We start from the raw sequence: 17,207 nt of genomic DNA on the forward strand, positions 1-17,207 counted from the left end.
CTCAACTTGACAAATGTTCTTCCTTTGGTATGAGTTGGTAGAACAAAGCATGTTTTGTTGGTTTGCTTTTAAAGTCATAGGTTTCTAGATGCTACTTATCCTGAGTGATGTTTAGACAGATTTTGGGGCCTCTCTTAATTCCATAATGATCTTTATTCCTATTTATCTATTAAAGATACACGACCTGCAAATTAAGGAGAAGGTGTTAAGAGACTTCAGGAAGAAAGAAACAAGACCTCAGCTAGTGGAAGGGAAAAAGAATCTCCTGTGTGGAAAATGCAAAGCTTATGCCTGCAGTACAGATGACATCAGAGTTATAAAGGTATGCCTCTGTATGGAAACCTTCCACACCCAGGCAACACCAATGGAAGTCAGCATTATTGGACTGAACATTGTTTATCAGTGTGGAAAATAGGTTACTTTGTGGAAACTGGAGAAGGGAAAAAAAAAAATCCTGGGTAAGCCAGTAAATCACAGCACCAGTCATGACTGTTTCTGTAGCAGGTAATGATGGTGATGATGGCTCAAGATGTGATATGACAGGAATTGCTTCAGTTTTCCTGAACTCCCTCTTCTCTGAGAAACTGAAGAAGTTTGTGGAAAATTAGTGATCTCCAGTGACATAACCTCCCAATATAGCTGCTGGGTATTTACTTTCCTGATTAGCTTAAGACTCGAAGCCTCCCTACAGCTGAAGAGATTTCTCCCACCATTTCTGCTGACTGAAAATTATCCAAGTACTGAGATCAGCTCACTCTTTAGCTCCTTGGCTCACAGGTCAGCTTTCAGTTATGAAAGGCAAGGCAAACCATGGTTTTACAAGAGGACCCCTTCAATCCCTCAATATTAACTTTGTTTCCCCTTCTTTAGATAGTTCACCTTGCATCTATGTATGTCATGGGAGACATTTTTCTTCTGTTTCTGAAATTAAAAGAATTTCTCTGTAGGCCCAAGAAGCCAATGCTCTACACAAGTGGTGATCATAAAACAGAGCCTTTCCTTGGGCACTTTGAGTCTTTCTAGTTCAGAAGTTTGTTCTTTCAAAGCTTCTACTATTTGTGCTGCTCTGAAAAGTGCAGCTGTGATAAAAGGGCTTGGGGTCACAGTTGAGCACTGCAGGGTGCCTGCTTTCAGGCACTTCCCCTTTTAATCAAGAAAATATTTCTGTAGTTGTTTTTAATCAGCTGATTTCTACCTACTCACTCCACAGATTCACAGGTTCATAGAATGGTTTGGGTGAAAGGGATCTTGAAGATCATCTAGTTCCAACCCCCCTGGCATTGGCAGGGACACCCTCCACTCGACCAGGTTGCTCAAGGCCTCATCCAACCTGATAGATGGAGTTGTCTAGTCCTCTGCAAAGGGAAGGTCCACAGGTGGGGAGAGTTAGGAGTAGCTCAGCCTTGTGAAAATGAAGTGACATTTCTTGGACAAATAACAAGGGGCATCTACCAGGCACCTCTCTGACTGTTACTCCATTCTGTGCTGCTGGCTTAGCACTTACAGCTGTGCAAACAGATCCAAAGAGTTCAGTAAACTCTTCAGGAAGACTTTTTTTTTTTTTTTTTGCTAAGTTCCCTGCAAGTAAGCCCTCACAGTATTTTAAATCATCCAAAGTTCTGTAATAGCTCAGCTTATACATGTAATGGGAGTTGCAGTTCCAGGAGGTGTTCTCAGACTCTTGCTCATATTGTACATATTCTTTCAGAGTAAGTTGTTAAATGTTTTTGGTTTTTTTTGTTGGGTTGTTGTTTTGTTGTTGTTGTTTTTTTTTTTTTAAATCTTTGGTTATGACTGTTACAACCACCACCTGTAACTCCTTCACCTTGTCAAGATTACTTTTTCTACCACTCCAAAGTAATTGCATCCCCCCTTGATGGAAAGCTGGGGGTTACATAGGTTTAAAAAAAAAAAAAGAATAGGAAGCAGGAGTCTATCAAGGTGTTTCCTCATCCAGGTGACTCTCTTATTTTCATGCACAAGGCTCAAAAGCATGTTTTTTAGAGAAACTAAGCAAAGTTCAAGTATATGTAAGCTGGTGACTGGTGATATGTAGTCATTTTAGTTTGGTAAGCCTAGGCCTGGGCCTTTCCAGTACCTAATATTTAATAAATGGGATCTAAAAGAAGTTCTTCCCCATGAGAGTGGTGAGAGCCTGGAATGGGTTGTCCAGGGAGAGGGTTGAGGCCCCATCCCTGGAGGTGTTTAAGGCCAGGCTGGATGAGGCTCTGGCCAGCCTGATCCAGTGTGAGGTGTCCCTGCCCATGGCAGGGGGGATGGAACTGGATGATCCTTGTGGTCCCTTCCAACCCTGACTGATTCTATGATTCTATGAAAAGAGCGAAGAGGCTGGAAGGTTGAGACCTTCCATGAGAGGAAGCACCTCAGCAGGGAAATGTTGGGTTTGGGTTGTTTTTGTTAGTTTGTTTGTTTGGGGTTTTTTTGTGAGAGGAAAGGGCAATGTCAGTTAAAAAAAAAAAAGAGGAATGGTGTTTCTACTAATGAGCATTTCTGTCACCTGTTGTTTCAGGTATCTCATCACACTGTCCTAGGAGATGCATTCAAGGAGCGTTATGTAACAAAGCCACACCAGAAACCAATGCAGTTTGACTGTTTTGAGAAGAAAAGCAAGATGCACTGCAAAAACAGTAACTGCCACCATGACTGGGGCATCATAGCCAAGTACAAGATGTTTGACAACCTGCCCGTCATCAAAATCAAAAGCTTTGTAGTGGAGAACGTTGAAACTGGGAGACAAATGGACTTCCAGAAGTGGAAAAACATCAATTTTTCTTTGAAGAATTTTGATGATGAAGAAATGTCCATCTGAGCTCAGCACTTTAAAGCACACATCACCACCCTGCTGCATGGAGGCAAAAGAGTGGGTGGTCTGTTTCCATGTATAAAATGTTCTTGGTCCTTTATGCTGTCTGATATGATAGGCATCAGCATCTGGCTAAATGAAAAAAAGGCTGGTATGGCCACTACAAAAAAAAAATAGTAATTGTGTTTTCTCATAAAATATTTCAGTAGATGTGCTAATATCATCATGATCAGAGGGCTGCAGTGCCTCTGTTAGGAGGAGAGACTGAGAGAGTTGGGGCTGTTCAGTGTGGAGAAGAGAAGGCTCCCAGGAGACCTTCTTGTGGCTTTCCGGTATCTGAAGGGGGCTACAAGAAAGCTGGGGAGGGACTTTTTACATCTCAGGTAGTGACAGGACTGGGGGGAATGGAACAAAGCTGGAAGTGGGGAGATTCAGACTGGATGTGAGGAGGAAGTTCTTCCCCATGAGAGTGGTGAGAGCCTGGAATGGGTTGTCCAGGGAGGTGGTTGAGGTCCCATCCCTGGAGGTGTTTGAGGCCAGGCTGGATGAGGCTCTGGCCAGCCTGATCCAGTGTGAGGTGTCCCTGCCCATGGCAGGGGGGTTGGAACTGGATGATCCTTGTGGTCCCTTCCAACCCTGACTGATTCTGTAATTCTACACAGCTAAGCATCTAGATCCTAATCCTTGCTACTGAAAAAGAAATTGGCCTGAAAAACAACCCCAAAATTAAGCTGAGTGACTAACTGCTGATCTCATTTTAGCTGAAAGGCCACAACTTCAACATTTCTGGGTGAGTCAGAATGTCCTCCATGTTTCCATGGAGGTTATAGTATGGTTTACCATGGAGGTAAATCTGTGATTTACTATGTAGTTTGCACCATGGTTTACCTTGGAGGTAGTACCTCCATGCAGACAACGTGGGTTATACATACTGAGACCTTTAGTGCTACTTGAGATACTTTTAAAGCCTGAAAAAACAACTTTTAATGCTCTGTGCATTTTGGGATCTACACAATAAAGAGAAAATGTCCAGTGACTGTTCTGTAAGGGAGCTAGTGGATGTTTTAAATCCATCTTTATAATAGAGAATGCTTCTGTGACAGTCTGAGAGGGGCAACAGGGCTTCAGAGCCCTACTGGAGGAAGCATCTTCTGGATTAAAAAGGCAGCACTGTTTTCTGCTGGGACTGCATGGCTGTCAAGCTGCTGTTGCTGAAGTTGCAGAATGGACACCTTTCTATGTGATGTCTAAGTGAAGAAACCTCAAAGAGGAAAAGGCAGTGCCCTGTGAAGATGGGTGGAGAAGCTTGACTTTGATGGTGATGAGCATTTACCCTGATGTCCTGTCTCATGAATTGGCATCTGAAATCTCTCAAGACACTAACTCTGCAGCCTTCCTGTCAGAGGTGATCTAGAATTGGAACAGTCTACGTATTAGTGTCTTTTAATTCCTCCTCCCCACCCAGATCCCAGTCTGCTTTCAGAAAAACGGGAATTTTCACAGTTTTTATGAAAAACATTGACAATTTGTACACTGTAAAGCACCTGCTGAGTTCTCTTTATCTACAACAAGCTCAATCTTCCATATTTCTGGAACTAGGATCAAATATATTTTCAGCTCACATTATTGATAGAGGTAGGAGAAGTATGTGTCTGAAACACCTGAACTCTGAATGAAACAAAACTCCTTGGACAGGAACCTAACTCAGGATCCAAAAAATTGCTTAACATACCAAACCTTAATCTGTGAGACTTGTGGTGTTGTTTTAAACAGTGCTATGTTAAAGCAAAACCAACTTTGTGAGCACTCCCTCATGTTCTACCCCTGGTCCTTGCCTTTTACAGTGAAAGCTTGTGCAGGAAGCTTGAATCTCAGTCCAACAGTGACCTATTCTGTGCTTAGTTTTCACCTGGTAAATTCACTCTTCTTAATAGTTGCTTTCAACAAGGAAACACAAAATAATGGACAAAGATGATATAGGGCTGGGTAATTCCTCCCCTCCAAATATACTGGAAACAAACATTTTAAAAGGCTGATTTTTGCACTTTCCTATTAAAAGTACATGAAAAAAAAACATGAGTATCAGTTTGCTGTGTGACTGACTTACTTCAGGACTCTTGGGCATGAAAAAATAATCATTCTGAAGTTTCACAGCTTATAGTGGTAACTACTGGGAAGTTAAGGGATTTGAGGAGTTTTAGTCTTTTCCTCTTAATTGAACAATGGAATGATTTGGGTTGGAAGGGACCTTCAAAACCTCACCTAGCCCAACACCCCTGCAGTAAGCAGGGACATCCCTGACTGGATCAGGTTGCTCAGAGCCCCATCAAGCCTAACCTTGAATCTTTACAGGGATGGGGCCTTCACCACCTCCCCGGGCAACCTACTGCAGTGTTCCACTACCCCCATAGCAAAGATCTCCTTCCTAATGTCCAGTCTAGATCTACCCTTCTCTAACACTAACTACTGGGAAGTTGAGGACTTGTAGTCTTTTCCCATTGTTTGAAGGCATGACTGCAGACTAAAGCAAGTCTGCAGTTCAGCCTTAATGAGTGTAACAAAGGTTGAGGTAACACATTATTAGGAATTCAACAAGCCTACCTTCAGTACAACTTCAGTGGAGATGGGAGGATAGGGGAAGAACACCAGCACTCTACTTGGCCTTTGAAAATATGTAACTTTTTTTTCAACTGAACTCAAAGTTGATTAATTATTACTAAATAATCTCCAATAACATGACCATGTTAGCAGCTGTTAAGAGGTTTCACAGAATTGGTTGGGAGGAACCTCTAGAGGTCCTCTTCTCACCTGCAGCAGTTTGTGCAGGAATGCATCCCCACAGCACTTCAACACCTAAACATAAGGCAAAATGTCACTTTGAGGGTGCTGGAGCCTGGGAGCAGGCTGCCCAGAGAGGCTGTGGTGTCTCCTTCCCTGGACACACTGCTGTGCCACCTGCTGTAGGTGACCCTGCTTTAGCAGGTGGTTGGACTTGATGATCTCCAGAGGTCCCTTCCAACCCCTATCTTTCTGTGATTCTGTGATGTCCAAGGATGGACACACTACAACCTCTCCAGGCAGTCTCACAGTGAAAAAGTGTTTCCTGATGTTCAGAGGGAACCTCCTGTGTTTCAGATTCTGCCTCTGTCACTGGGCTCCACTGAAAAGAGCCTGATTGCATCTTCTCTGTGCCAGATAGTTCTAAAAGAACAGCAGAGATGTCCCTGAGCTTTCTCTTTACTGGGGATTGAGCAGTCTCAGTTCTCTCAGCTTGTCCTTATATGAGAGATACACCAGGCCCTGCAACATCTTAGAGGGCCTTTGCTGGATTTGCTGGAGGAGTTCTGTTTGCTGTAAACATCCTGTTGCTGGTACAGTGCAACCTCTATCCTCTCTTCAAGCCTCTAGACTTCTCCCTCAGAACCATTTTCTTTGTCTTGGCTACCAGACACAGTTGTAGCCAACTGACTAAAAACACACTAGTCTAGACTGATTTGGAAGAATTTCTCCACTATGTTAATTGTTGTGTCAATTGCTCTTAATACAGCTAAGACTAAGAATTAGTCCTCCAACTTACAACCTTGTTGTAAAAGGGTATTTGTTATCACTGTAAACACATTCCTGTGGTGTTGTGGGTTGGGCAGTCACTGACTTCAATGAAAGCTTTAAGTTGTAAAGCTTAGGGTTAAGGACCCTAAGTTAAGTGGCCAAGGACCATGCAAACTGCTGACAAACATCTTCCAATTGTGGCAGATTGTCCTCTTCATGACAGAAAAACAGAGGGAAGGCCATCACAGCAGTATTCTGTTGGGTTACAGAAGACTGTCAGCCAGACACCAGACAGACAGCATCTGATGGTGTTTGTATTCATTCTGTCTCATGCAGATTACTCAAAGAAAACAAGAATATATGAGAAGTCCAGACCCGAAGGACTCTGCTCCTACAGGGATAAGGAGAAGAGTTTAAAAGTCAAACCTGTGCTCTGCATCTGAGGATAGCATAACAAAAAAACCCCAAAACAAAACCAAAAACAAACCACCAAACTTCTTGAAAATAAAATTTAATTTTATGCATTAGAAATATTATCCCCAATAAGTCCACCTTTTCACAAAGGCATAGATCTTAAACAACAAAGAAGTTCACATTTTGAAAAAAAAAGTTAATAAACAGCTAAATAATTAATTTCAGTATTAGATTCAGATTCTGGTCAACTGAATAAGAAAGCAGGTCAATATCAGGTAATCAGGAAGGAAAAAAAACAACCAGTGATTTGTTTGTTTTTTATACTGTCAGTTAATTTTTGGACCACTGATATGAGCATAGAACTAATGTCAGAGTCAAGCTAAAGAGACCAAGTATTACAAAATCAGCAGGGTGATCTTGAACAGCTCCACAGATTCCCAGCAGTTATTTTAATGACTTTTGCACTTGTATTCTAAGGTTAAAAGTCAAGCCACCCATCATACAATAAAAGAACACCCAAATAATAAATGATGTTCACTTTTAATTGGGCAAAGCGTGTCCGGTTTCCCAGCACACAGAATAATCCAGCACTGTAAACAAGCTTTCTAATATAATCCAAGAAGAAAGGAAAAAAAAAAAAAAAGGTGTTCACTTTATGGCTCATGCTTTCAAACTGATGATTTCAGTGTGCTCACCAAAAGCAGGCTTGCACCTGGATGGGCTTTTTGTTTGTGTTTTGGATTAGGATGCCATTTTTCGGATCATGTAGTTCAGGATGCCGCCGTTGTGGAAGTACGTGAGCTCCACGTCAGTGTCAAACCTCATGGTGGCCTCAAAGCTTTTCCCAGTGTCCAGCTGTTGGGGGTCAAAGAGAGACATTCAAGTAGCAGAACCTTCCACGTGTTATGTGATAACACAGTAAAAGAAGGACTATGGTGATAGTTTTGCCATCTTAAATTGTGACAGAAAGCTGACATGAGCAGGCACTGAACATCAGTATTCTATCACCCTAGACAACAGCCAGCTGCTGAAGAGAAAGTGGTTTAGAACAAACCATAATAACCACAGCATGGAGTCTCCAGGCATTACTTTTGCTGTCTCATCTGGATTTATGTCTACTATCAGCCCAGAGGTGGCCATCTTTTCAAGCACTTATACTAACTACTGATGTTCTCACTTGCACCCTGTGATAGGGCAAGGGGCGATGCTTCTGAACTGCAGCACAGGAGGTTCCACCTCAACGTGAGGAGGAACTTCTTCACTATGGGGGTCACAGAGCACTGGAATAGGCTGCCCAGAGAGGCTGTGGAGTCTCCTTCTCTGGAGACTTTCACCACCTGTGTGGATGCATTCCTGTGTGACTTGCTAGATTCTCTGGTCCTGCTCTGGCAGGAGATTTGGAATCGAAGATCTCCAGAGGTCCCTTCCAACCCCTAACATCCTGTAAGCCTGTTCTTCTGGCTTGGGTACAACAGGAATGATAATTTCATTAGCTTTCTTTGAGGTTTAGTTCTTGGAAGTCACAAAAGCACAAAGACAGGGCAGGAAGTGAATAAAACCATTGTTTTCCTGAAGAGGACCCTAGTCAGGTGCTTCCAGATCACAGAATCACAGAATGTTAGGGGTTAGAAGGCACCTCAAAAGATCATCCAAGTCCAACACCCCTGCCACAGCAGGACCACCTATACCAGATCACACAGGAACACATCCAGGCAGGTTTGGAATATCTCCAGAGAGGGAGACTCCACAACTCCCCCGGTCAGCTTGTTCCAGTGTTCTGTCACCCTGTCAAAAAAAAAATTCTTCATGTTTCCATGGAACTTCCTATGCCTCAGCTTCCACCACTGCCCCTTGTGCTGTCATTGGGCATCACCCAGCAGAGCCTGGCTCCAGCCTCTGGGCACTCAGCCTTTACATCTTTATCAACATGAATGAGGTCACCCCTCAGGCTCCTCCTCCAAGCTAAAGAGCCTCAGCCCCCTCAGGCTCTCCTCCTAAGGAAGATCTTCCACTCCATCATTTTTGTGGCTCTGCACTGGACTCTTTCAAGTAGCTCCCTGAGGTCCTTCTTCAACAGAGGGGCCCAGAACTGGACACAATACTCCAGATAAACACACAATGTTTATCTGTGACTGAGAAGCTGACCTAAACCCATTGAGAGCCACACTTTTCAGTTAATAAGGCACATGTAAACAAGTATTGTTAGAAGCTAATGCAAGCAGACCACCTGTGTTCAAAGAACATGCAGCAAGCACATTGTTTGCTAACTTCAATTAAAAAAAAAAATCAGGTTTTTGAAGCAGATGCTATTAGGTTAAGTAAGTCTGGTTTACACAGATGTTCCCATCACGAATTAGACTACTTTTTATCATAAATGCTACTATTTTTCAAAGAGCACAGGCAATGCTAGACAAAAAGCAGGGCCTGCGTGGTAATGAGATTTTGTGCTGGGTATGCTTAGCTTTCACTTTGAGTGCTGCAGTGTGCAACATTCTGTCAGTTCAGTTGCCAATTTGAAATGAAATTAAATCATTTTATTTAATATTTACAGTTAGCTTTCTCTTGTGATTCAGGTGTTTAACTGAGACAAAAAAAAAATTAAAATTAAAAAAAAAGGTGGACTCTGAAAGATTGGTCTAAAATACAGGACTGCTCTGTGTTACATGAAACAGTTCGGGCACACTGCTCTTAGATCCCATCACAGCAAATTCCTATCAGAATGGTGTTTCCATCCCCTTTCACCATCTCAGTTCTGCTCCCTTCTTCAAGAGAGAGAAGCTTACTGCACATTGTTTGAAGAGACAGTTACGTTTTGAGTGAAAATGACAGAGATTCAGGAAATTCATCTCTCAGGTGTCTCAATACCTTGATCTGGATGTTCATCTGTGGCCTCAGTTTCTCAGGAATGATGATTGTGTAACGCTCTCGTCCAGTGAGGCCTAAAGTTCCTGCATCCTCTCCAGGTAGGTACTGCAGAGGAATCACTCCCATCCCTACCAGGTTGCTTCGATGAATTCTCTCATAGCTTTCAGCAAGCACAGCCTTGACACCCTGGAAAATACACAACAGGTACAAGTTCATCTTCATGGCTCAGCACTGTCTTTCTGTGTTCACAGGAAGGAAAATGTAATGTTGGTGGTCACCCCCTGTTTAATTTACCAGTTACTGGTGGAGTCAGACAGTCTGTCTGAGAACAGGCTGTCCAGGATGACTTGATTACATGTTACATTTCAAACATCTTTAAAAGAAGTCTGACTGTCCAAAAAATGCATACCCTTTTTTCTTTTCAGGAATCATCAAATGCTTCAGGTTGGAAGGGACCTTTAAAGGTCACCTAGTTCAATCCACCTGGAATTAGAGCAGATTGCTCAGAGTCCTGTCCACCTCACCTGGAATGCTGCCACGGCTGAGGCATCTACCACCTCTCTGGGCAACCTGTGCCAGTGCCTCACCACCCTCAGCACAAAACATTTCCCTTGTGTATCTAGTCTGAATCTCCCTCTATTAGCTTAAAACCATCATGTCTGGTCCTATCACAACAGGCCCTACTGAAGAAGTCTGTGCCCATCTTTCTTATAGGCCTTTAAGCACTGAAAGGCCTTTCCAGACCTTTCCAGCAGAGCCTTCTCTTCTCCAGGCTGAACAAACCCAACTCTCTGAGCCTGGCCTCTCAGCAGAGGCCTTTCAGCCCTCCCAGCATTGCTGTGGCCTCCCCTGTCTGTGCTGAGGACTCCAGAGCTGAATGTAGCACTCCAGGTGAAGTCTCCCCAGCGTGGAGAAGAACACACTTCTTTAGGGTGACTTATGCAGAGCACCACTGGTCATTTCCATACATCTAGTTCAGTGTTGCCCTCTACACTACGAGTTCCAAGAGACAGCTTAATTAACTTCTAAATGTTTACTTGTTAATATTGTTAAGACAAAAAAAAGTCATGACTGGAAAAAAACAACCAACCAAAACTTGGATGAGTGTAATCTTAAACACCAACTCTCCTAGAACTTTGTTTAACAATAAATACACTATTGCCTCCCCAAATTCCACACCAAGAAGGCTTGAACCAGAGTTCAGGCTGGTAAAGACTGTAGGACAAGATAGAGAGTAAGTACCCCTGCACTCTCCATACTGAATTTTATTTTCACTGATATCACTCTTACCTTACACTTTCTATCTTCCCTGCTAAGTAAGCTGAAGGCACCTGGAAGCAGATCCAAGGTTTACTGGATTATGGGAAAGACAAGTAAAGGAAGTTGCACTCCTTGTGTAGTCTTGAGGATTTCTAGCTGAAGATCAGTCAAGGTTACCAGTTTGAGCAGGATTTATTAATATTTAAATAGCTCTTGCAACTCTACTGTGGCTGCTGGGAGGCAGCTGAGATTTCAAAACAGCTCCTGCTACTAAAAGGGAGAATGAGCTAGACAGGATGCTTGGTCAAAACAAGCATCCTGATAAAGGAATGAACTTCCAAGGACTGTCCTCCTCATTTACTGTAGTCACTCACCAAGAGGAATGGTCCTTTAGCAGCCCAGTCTCTGGAACTTCCTGCACCATATTCCTTCCCAGCCAGCACAATCAGAGGATGTCCAGCCTGCTTGTATCTTTCTGCAGCATCAAACACGTCCAGCTGCAATGAAAATGCCAAACACTTTATCCTCTTTTGGGGAGTGGAAGTACTGTTCCAGGGAAACAAGAAAAAAGTATCCCCACACTTTCTGTCCAGCAGCACTTTAAGGATATGACCACAAAGTGCTTTGTGGCTTCAAGCCTGACCTCACTCCCAACACAAACCTGCACTTGCAGTACTGCTTCTACAGTGCTTTTACTCTCCACTGATCTGCCTGATAGCACCACGTTATGTAGGTATGTGTCACCTGCTTCTCTAGGGTCAATACAGCTCCTATCACCTCATTAACTTGACTTAAAAAGCACTTAAGTTAATGACCTAACCTGTGAAAACGAAAGCCACTACTAATCCACTCTCAGTTAGAGCAGCATGTGTACTTACAGTTTCCCCTGAAGGGAAATGGATAGTCTGAGGCCCTTGTTTGTCAATGAATTTGTTCACCAAGCGAATGTTTGCAAATGTTCCCCTGGCCATGACGGCATCGTTGCCTCTGCGGGAGCCGTAAGAGTTGAACTCCCGGGGAGTCAGGCTGTCAAAGGAAAAGAAAACAAAGAATCAAAAAAGGAAAATGTTTTCAGGCCCAGAGCAGTCTGCTTTGAAAAACAGAAAGCAATGAACTGATGTTTCTGAGGCAGCTGTGTACATAGTTTCCATCACAGCAGTAGCAGCCAATCTGCTGATACTTCTACTTCTAAGATGTTTTGAAGGTGAAAGAAATAATCAAAACTCTACAGCTTGGTCCCAGAAAGCAGCTTCCATACAGTATTCTTCTTTCTTGCCCTAGAAAACACTATCTGATACTGATGCATGGATATAGTTCATCTTAGTTCAGAAGACACAATACAATCCTTAATAGCTACTGAAAGTCCTCCTCGTTTATTTTACCACCACATCTAGAACATCACACCACTGTGCTGAACATCTAAAAGGCAGAGACAGAGCCCCTGCTGCAAGTTAGAACTGTAGCAGACATAGTTCCTTTGCAAACAGAGGTATGGGAATGAGGGGACACTCCAGCCTAACCAGCAAACAAAAACTGCTGGGACGTGACAGAAAAGTGGACTGTTTGTGTTGGGCTACATCCAAACAGTGGCTCTGACATACAACATCTGTTTTGTAATGTGTGTAGGACCATTCAGGTCTGATAGCAGAGGCAGAAAGAGTCCAGAGCAGTTAAGTTTTCAGTAGATTACACTGTTTTAATCAATTCCTCTCCAGAATTACTAGGTCCAGTGAGTTTTTTAGTTTACTTTCTTTACAAGGGCAGTGCTGTTCCTCAAAACACCACTGCAGTTGTAGGAAGTGCTAAACCAGAGGATAAAAGTATTACGTGATGTGTGAAGACTGAACAGGGCAACTCAGCAAATTCTAGTCTTGCCCTGAGTTGGATACAGAGTGCCAAACAGACAGGCTGGTTGTAGAAAAAGACCAACATTTCACAGTGCTTTGGACTCCAAGCACAATAGTTTCTGCCAGCCACTTCCAGCTGCATTGAAACCTAAACTTCTGGATGTTCTGCAGTTCCTGATAGCCTAGGCCTGTGAAACAGTTGCACAAGCTAGAAGAAGTTAGTATAAAAACAACTTTTGGCATTAAGAACCATGACCATTTTGCTTTGATAGAGAGACAAATCCCAAATCCCTTATTTATGGATGGTCTTAGTGCAAAAACTAACCTCAGTGTTACCTTTTTCCCCTCTCACCACACAAAGATCTTCATCTCTCCAGTGTAACAGGATGTGCACGCTCTATGCAAGCCCTCACACTTGCAGAGAGCTGCTGAAACAGCAGAGAAAGAAATGCTTTTTCTTTCCTCTGTTGTATGTTCTCCAGGCATCCACCACAACGAACAAACAGTAGGTACATGTGCCTGTAACACGGTCTAGTAGCTGTGGCTCCTTCCTCTTCCCAAATTACAATGAGAACAAGAAGTAGAACTCACCCTCTGCTGGTCAAATAACGAGCTGCAGGACTATTTCTTGCTATATTCCCAGCTGGAGATATGTGGTCAGTTGTCACAGAATCCCCAAAATTCAACAAGACATAAGCACCTTCTATTGTTTTGGGGGTCTGAAGAGCCAAAGTCTAAACCATCACAAACAGAAACAAGACCATTAATACATGACACAGAACTCCCTGGCCTTTCTCAAAAGTGCCAATTGCAAAATAAAGTCTTCCTTTTCTTAGGTGTTAAGAAGAAGGAAAAACACTAAAAATCTACTAAAAATGTCTAGGTTCTTTAACAAAATATGATATCCTGGCTGTCTGTCAGCAAGTTCATGCAAGAAGAAAATACATGAGGAAAAGAAAAAATAATTAGCTGAGGCTTCCTGTGGTGTATGCATGAACAGAGATAAAAATCCAAGGTTCACAGCCATCTGCATGATTTGAAATCTGCATTTTCTTTCAAATGGCACTGAAACAGCACTGAACAGTGAAATACTTGGTGCAAAATGCAGACAGGCAGGCAGAACTGTGGGGTTTGTTTCCTGTAATTTTCCCTTACTTGCTTTGTGACTGCTTAAAAGTGTTTCAGCTTAAAAAAAAAAAAAAAAAAGAGACTTTGGAACAGCCCTGAAGTGGCAGGGAACCCATCTAATATTCAGATGCACTCATGCCTTTGTACTAAAATAAACACAGCAGGGTAACTCCCACATTTCAGAACCAGGACCTCAGTAGGCTATGAAAGGTGCTCCCACAACACTTCAACACTTGGAGTGGCTTTCCTTCAACATTAGTCAAGGTCACAACACTCTTTGGCTGGATTCAAAGGGGAAATGTGCACATACCAGGCCATCAAAGAACGGTGGTGACTTGATGTAGGTTGACTTGGGATTCCAAGTGTAGAGTTTATCTGAAGGAGCATCCAAGGCATTCCAGGCTTTGTTAACAGTCTGAAAAACAACACAAAACCATCCAACTCATTTCAGATGCAACAGAATGATTTCAGGTTCCAAGTAAAATGACAAACTTGACTTCAACAAAAGCCTTGTGCATTTCTTACAGCTCTTTGGGAAAATCTTGTACAATACACATTAACTTTGGGTTGGGTTTTTTTGGGATTCTATTGAAAGAGTTAGGAAAATCCTCACTTCGTTACAAAAAGCTGTTCATCCAGTTTTCTGACAAAAACCTGCATTATAGAATCATAGAATTCCTTTGGTTGGAAAAGACCTCATCAAGTTCAATCACTGGCCTAACACCACCATGGGCACAGATAACACTTTATAATTCTCAAGTGTATTTATCAGTAACTTTAAGAAGCTTTCCTAGCATGCAAACCTGAAGAATATTTTATTTCAAGACCTAAGATAGGCTTGCAGGAAGACATTACCAAGAACAAGCTCTTTCATGTTGTAAATGCTATTGAATAATGCAAATGACTTTTATGTCAGCTAACAATACATCTGTGAAGCTGGAATAATCTCACTTTCTAATATCCACGTGGGATGGCTGTTTAAAACACCATCTATATGTTACATTAAAAAAAAAATTTGAAGTGCAGTTTTTCAGGACATGAGTGCCTGTAAGAACCAATTAATTAGCCAGAAGCCATTTAAATAAACCCAAACAACTCATTTGGATAATAGTCAGACCTGGAACAACAGCAACAGGAGGAAAAGTTTAGTTTCATTATCAAGGCCAGCTTATTTAACACCTCAGAATAGCACAGGACATCAACCAAACTACTGCCCAGGGGAGTAACTCACCTCTATTTTTTGGTAGACCTCCTTGAACATCCCAGGAATAACAAACTGACGCTCAACAGCCTGAATCTCATTTCTGGTGGGCCAGATATCTTTCAGGAAAATCTTCTTCCCTGAAGCATTTATTCCTGTAGAAAATGGTGTTGTTTCATTTATTGTATAAACATTCCATTAAGAAAGAAAGGTTACCATGGTGCCCTTAGTTTTGTGTTCTTTCTGACCTTGCCAACACCCATGAGACATTTTATTTCATCTACAAGGGTGTCTGTAGATAAGCCTTCTTTTGTGATTTCCAATGGCCTTCCAGAATAATTTATGTAGTAATTTAGGTTGGAAAGGATCTTTGAAGATTGTCTAGCTGAACTACTTGCTCAAAGAAAGTCTGCTATGTCAAGTTGCTCATGAGAGTCTCTCACCTAGACATAACCAAAGAGATGCCCCTGTGGAATTACAATGCTCATCAACCTAGGCTTCCTCCTTTCTCCATCAGACTCATTGCTGTTCTGTATCCCGCACAGCCTAGTCATTTGAAGCAGCTCCTTGGATGAATGCTTCTAAAGAGCTTAATTCCAACCAGTTTAGTTTATAAACTGTGAAAAGAAGCATCTTGAGGCTGCCTTACCCAAAGGCTCTTTCTCAAAGTCGATCCGGACAGTCCCTGCAATTGCGTAGGCTATGACCAGTGGTGGGGAGGCAAGGTAGTTGGCACGGGTGTTGGGATGGACTCGTCCTTCAAAGTTCCTGTTGCCAGACAACACACCCACTGCTACAAGGTCTCCCTGTAAGACAGAAGTTTGAGACAATGTTACGAGGTGTTTCCAGGCTCTACACAGCCGGCAGGTAAGCAGGGCTGCACCCTGCTGCAACATCCATGAGTGGACAGTCACAGAACTGGACAATCCCCAATGTAAAGATGATCAATATTATACCACTATGTTCTGACCTCTGGGATTTATTATCAAGCTGAAAGGTATGCCTCACTGTGAAAACAGTCTTCAAGCAGCCAAAACTAATTCTTACTTCTGTTGACAAACAGTACAAAAGATTTAGTTTTGCATCTGGGGCATTTTATACGATCAAAATGCCAAATTACTCTAAATTGTGACTCTCATGCAGTCTTCAAAGACCTAAATATGCTAAAAAAAAATAAAAGAACTTCCATATATGGACAGAAAATACTGATCTTTGCCTTCCCTCTGCAAAAGCAACAACAAATCCACAAGTGACTAATCTTCCATGCTTCCTACGGTAGAACATTTGCTACCTTTTTGGTTTACTTGCTTTTATTATAGAATCATAGAATCAACCAGGTTGGAAAAGAGCTCAGAGATCATTAAGTCCAACCTATCATCTAACACCTCATGACTAACTAAAACCATGGCTTCAAGTGCCACGTCCAATCCTTTTTTGAACACCTCCAGGGACAGTGACTCCACCACCTCCCTGGGCAGCAAGCACAGCAGGCAGAGCCATTGGCAGTGACAATGATATGACTTCTCCCTTCTACCTTTTACTTATTTTGGGGTAAATTTAGGGAAAAAGACAGGGAGGTGATAGAGGCCCCATCCCTGGAGGTGTTTAAGGCCAGGCTGGATGTGGCTCTGAGCACCTGATCCAGTGTGAGCTGTCCCTGGCCATGGCAGGGGGCTTGGAACTGAATGATCCTTGAGGTCCCTTCCAACCCTGACAATTCTATGATTCTATGATTTGCCACAGAAAAAAAAGAATTTATAGACTGAACTTACTTTGGATACAGCTGAGAAGAATTAAGTGCACAGTGTAACACAGCTGAGAACAGCACACAATGGAGAAGAGCTTAGCTAAATAAGCTTTTGTTAAGAGGAAAAGCTGAATACCTGTGTAATGGCTTCGACCACAGACTCTGGCAGGGGTCCACTGTTGCCAATACATGTCATACAGCCATAACCCACCACATCAAACCTAGACAGGGCACAGAAATCAACAGTGAGCAAAAGGCTGGTCTGGAACAAGAAGCCTCAACTCCCTAGCAGCTGGTTAGGGTGACTCTCAGAAAAGGTACTATTTTAAGTCAAGAATTGCTGATAAAATTCAGTGGTTTGGAGAATGCTCC

General features: G+C 42.6%; 2 protein-coding genes across 2 annotated transcripts in view; one reads left to right on the top strand and one right to left on the bottom strand.

Moving 5' to 3' along the window:
* RIGI (RNA sensor RIG-I) overlaps positions 1 to 2,830 on the top strand; it is a 32,636-nt gene extending 29,806 nt beyond the window's left edge. The window contains exons 17-18 of the mRNA XM_054397650.1: positions 176 to 322; positions 2,531 to 2,830. Of these exons, the coding sequence (XP_054253625.1) occupies positions 176 to 322; positions 2,531 to 2,830 (447 nt within the window). The remainder of the gene's footprint in view (positions 1 to 175; positions 323 to 2,530) is intronic.
* Positions 2,831 to 7,511: 4,681 nt separating this feature from the next.
* Positions 7,512 to 17,207, bottom strand: part of ACO1 (aconitase 1) — a 28,835-nt gene continuing 19,139 nt past the window's right edge. The window contains exons 12-20 of the mRNA XM_054397273.1: positions 16,972 to 17,056; positions 15,738 to 15,894; positions 15,119 to 15,243; positions 14,198 to 14,302; positions 13,351 to 13,493; positions 11,791 to 11,938; positions 11,287 to 11,409; positions 9,653 to 9,838; positions 7,512 to 7,642 (exon numbers count right to left, since the gene is read on the bottom strand). Coding sequence (XP_054253248.1) covers positions 7,529 to 7,642; positions 9,653 to 9,838; positions 11,287 to 11,409; positions 11,791 to 11,938; positions 13,351 to 13,493; positions 14,198 to 14,302; positions 15,119 to 15,243; positions 15,738 to 15,894; positions 16,972 to 17,056 — 1,186 coding nt within the window. The 3' untranslated portion in view covers positions 7,512 to 7,528. The remainder of the gene's footprint in view (positions 7,643 to 9,652; positions 9,839 to 11,286; positions 11,410 to 11,790; positions 11,939 to 13,350; positions 13,494 to 14,197; positions 14,303 to 15,118; positions 15,244 to 15,737; positions 15,895 to 16,971; positions 17,057 to 17,207) is intronic.

Source organism: Indicator indicator, chromosome Z, assembly GCF_027791375.1.
Source record: "Indicator indicator isolate 239-I01 chromosome Z, UM_Iind_1.1, whole genome shotgun sequence".
Taxonomy (NCBI): Eukaryota; Metazoa; Chordata; class Aves; order Piciformes; family Indicatoridae; genus Indicator; species Indicator indicator.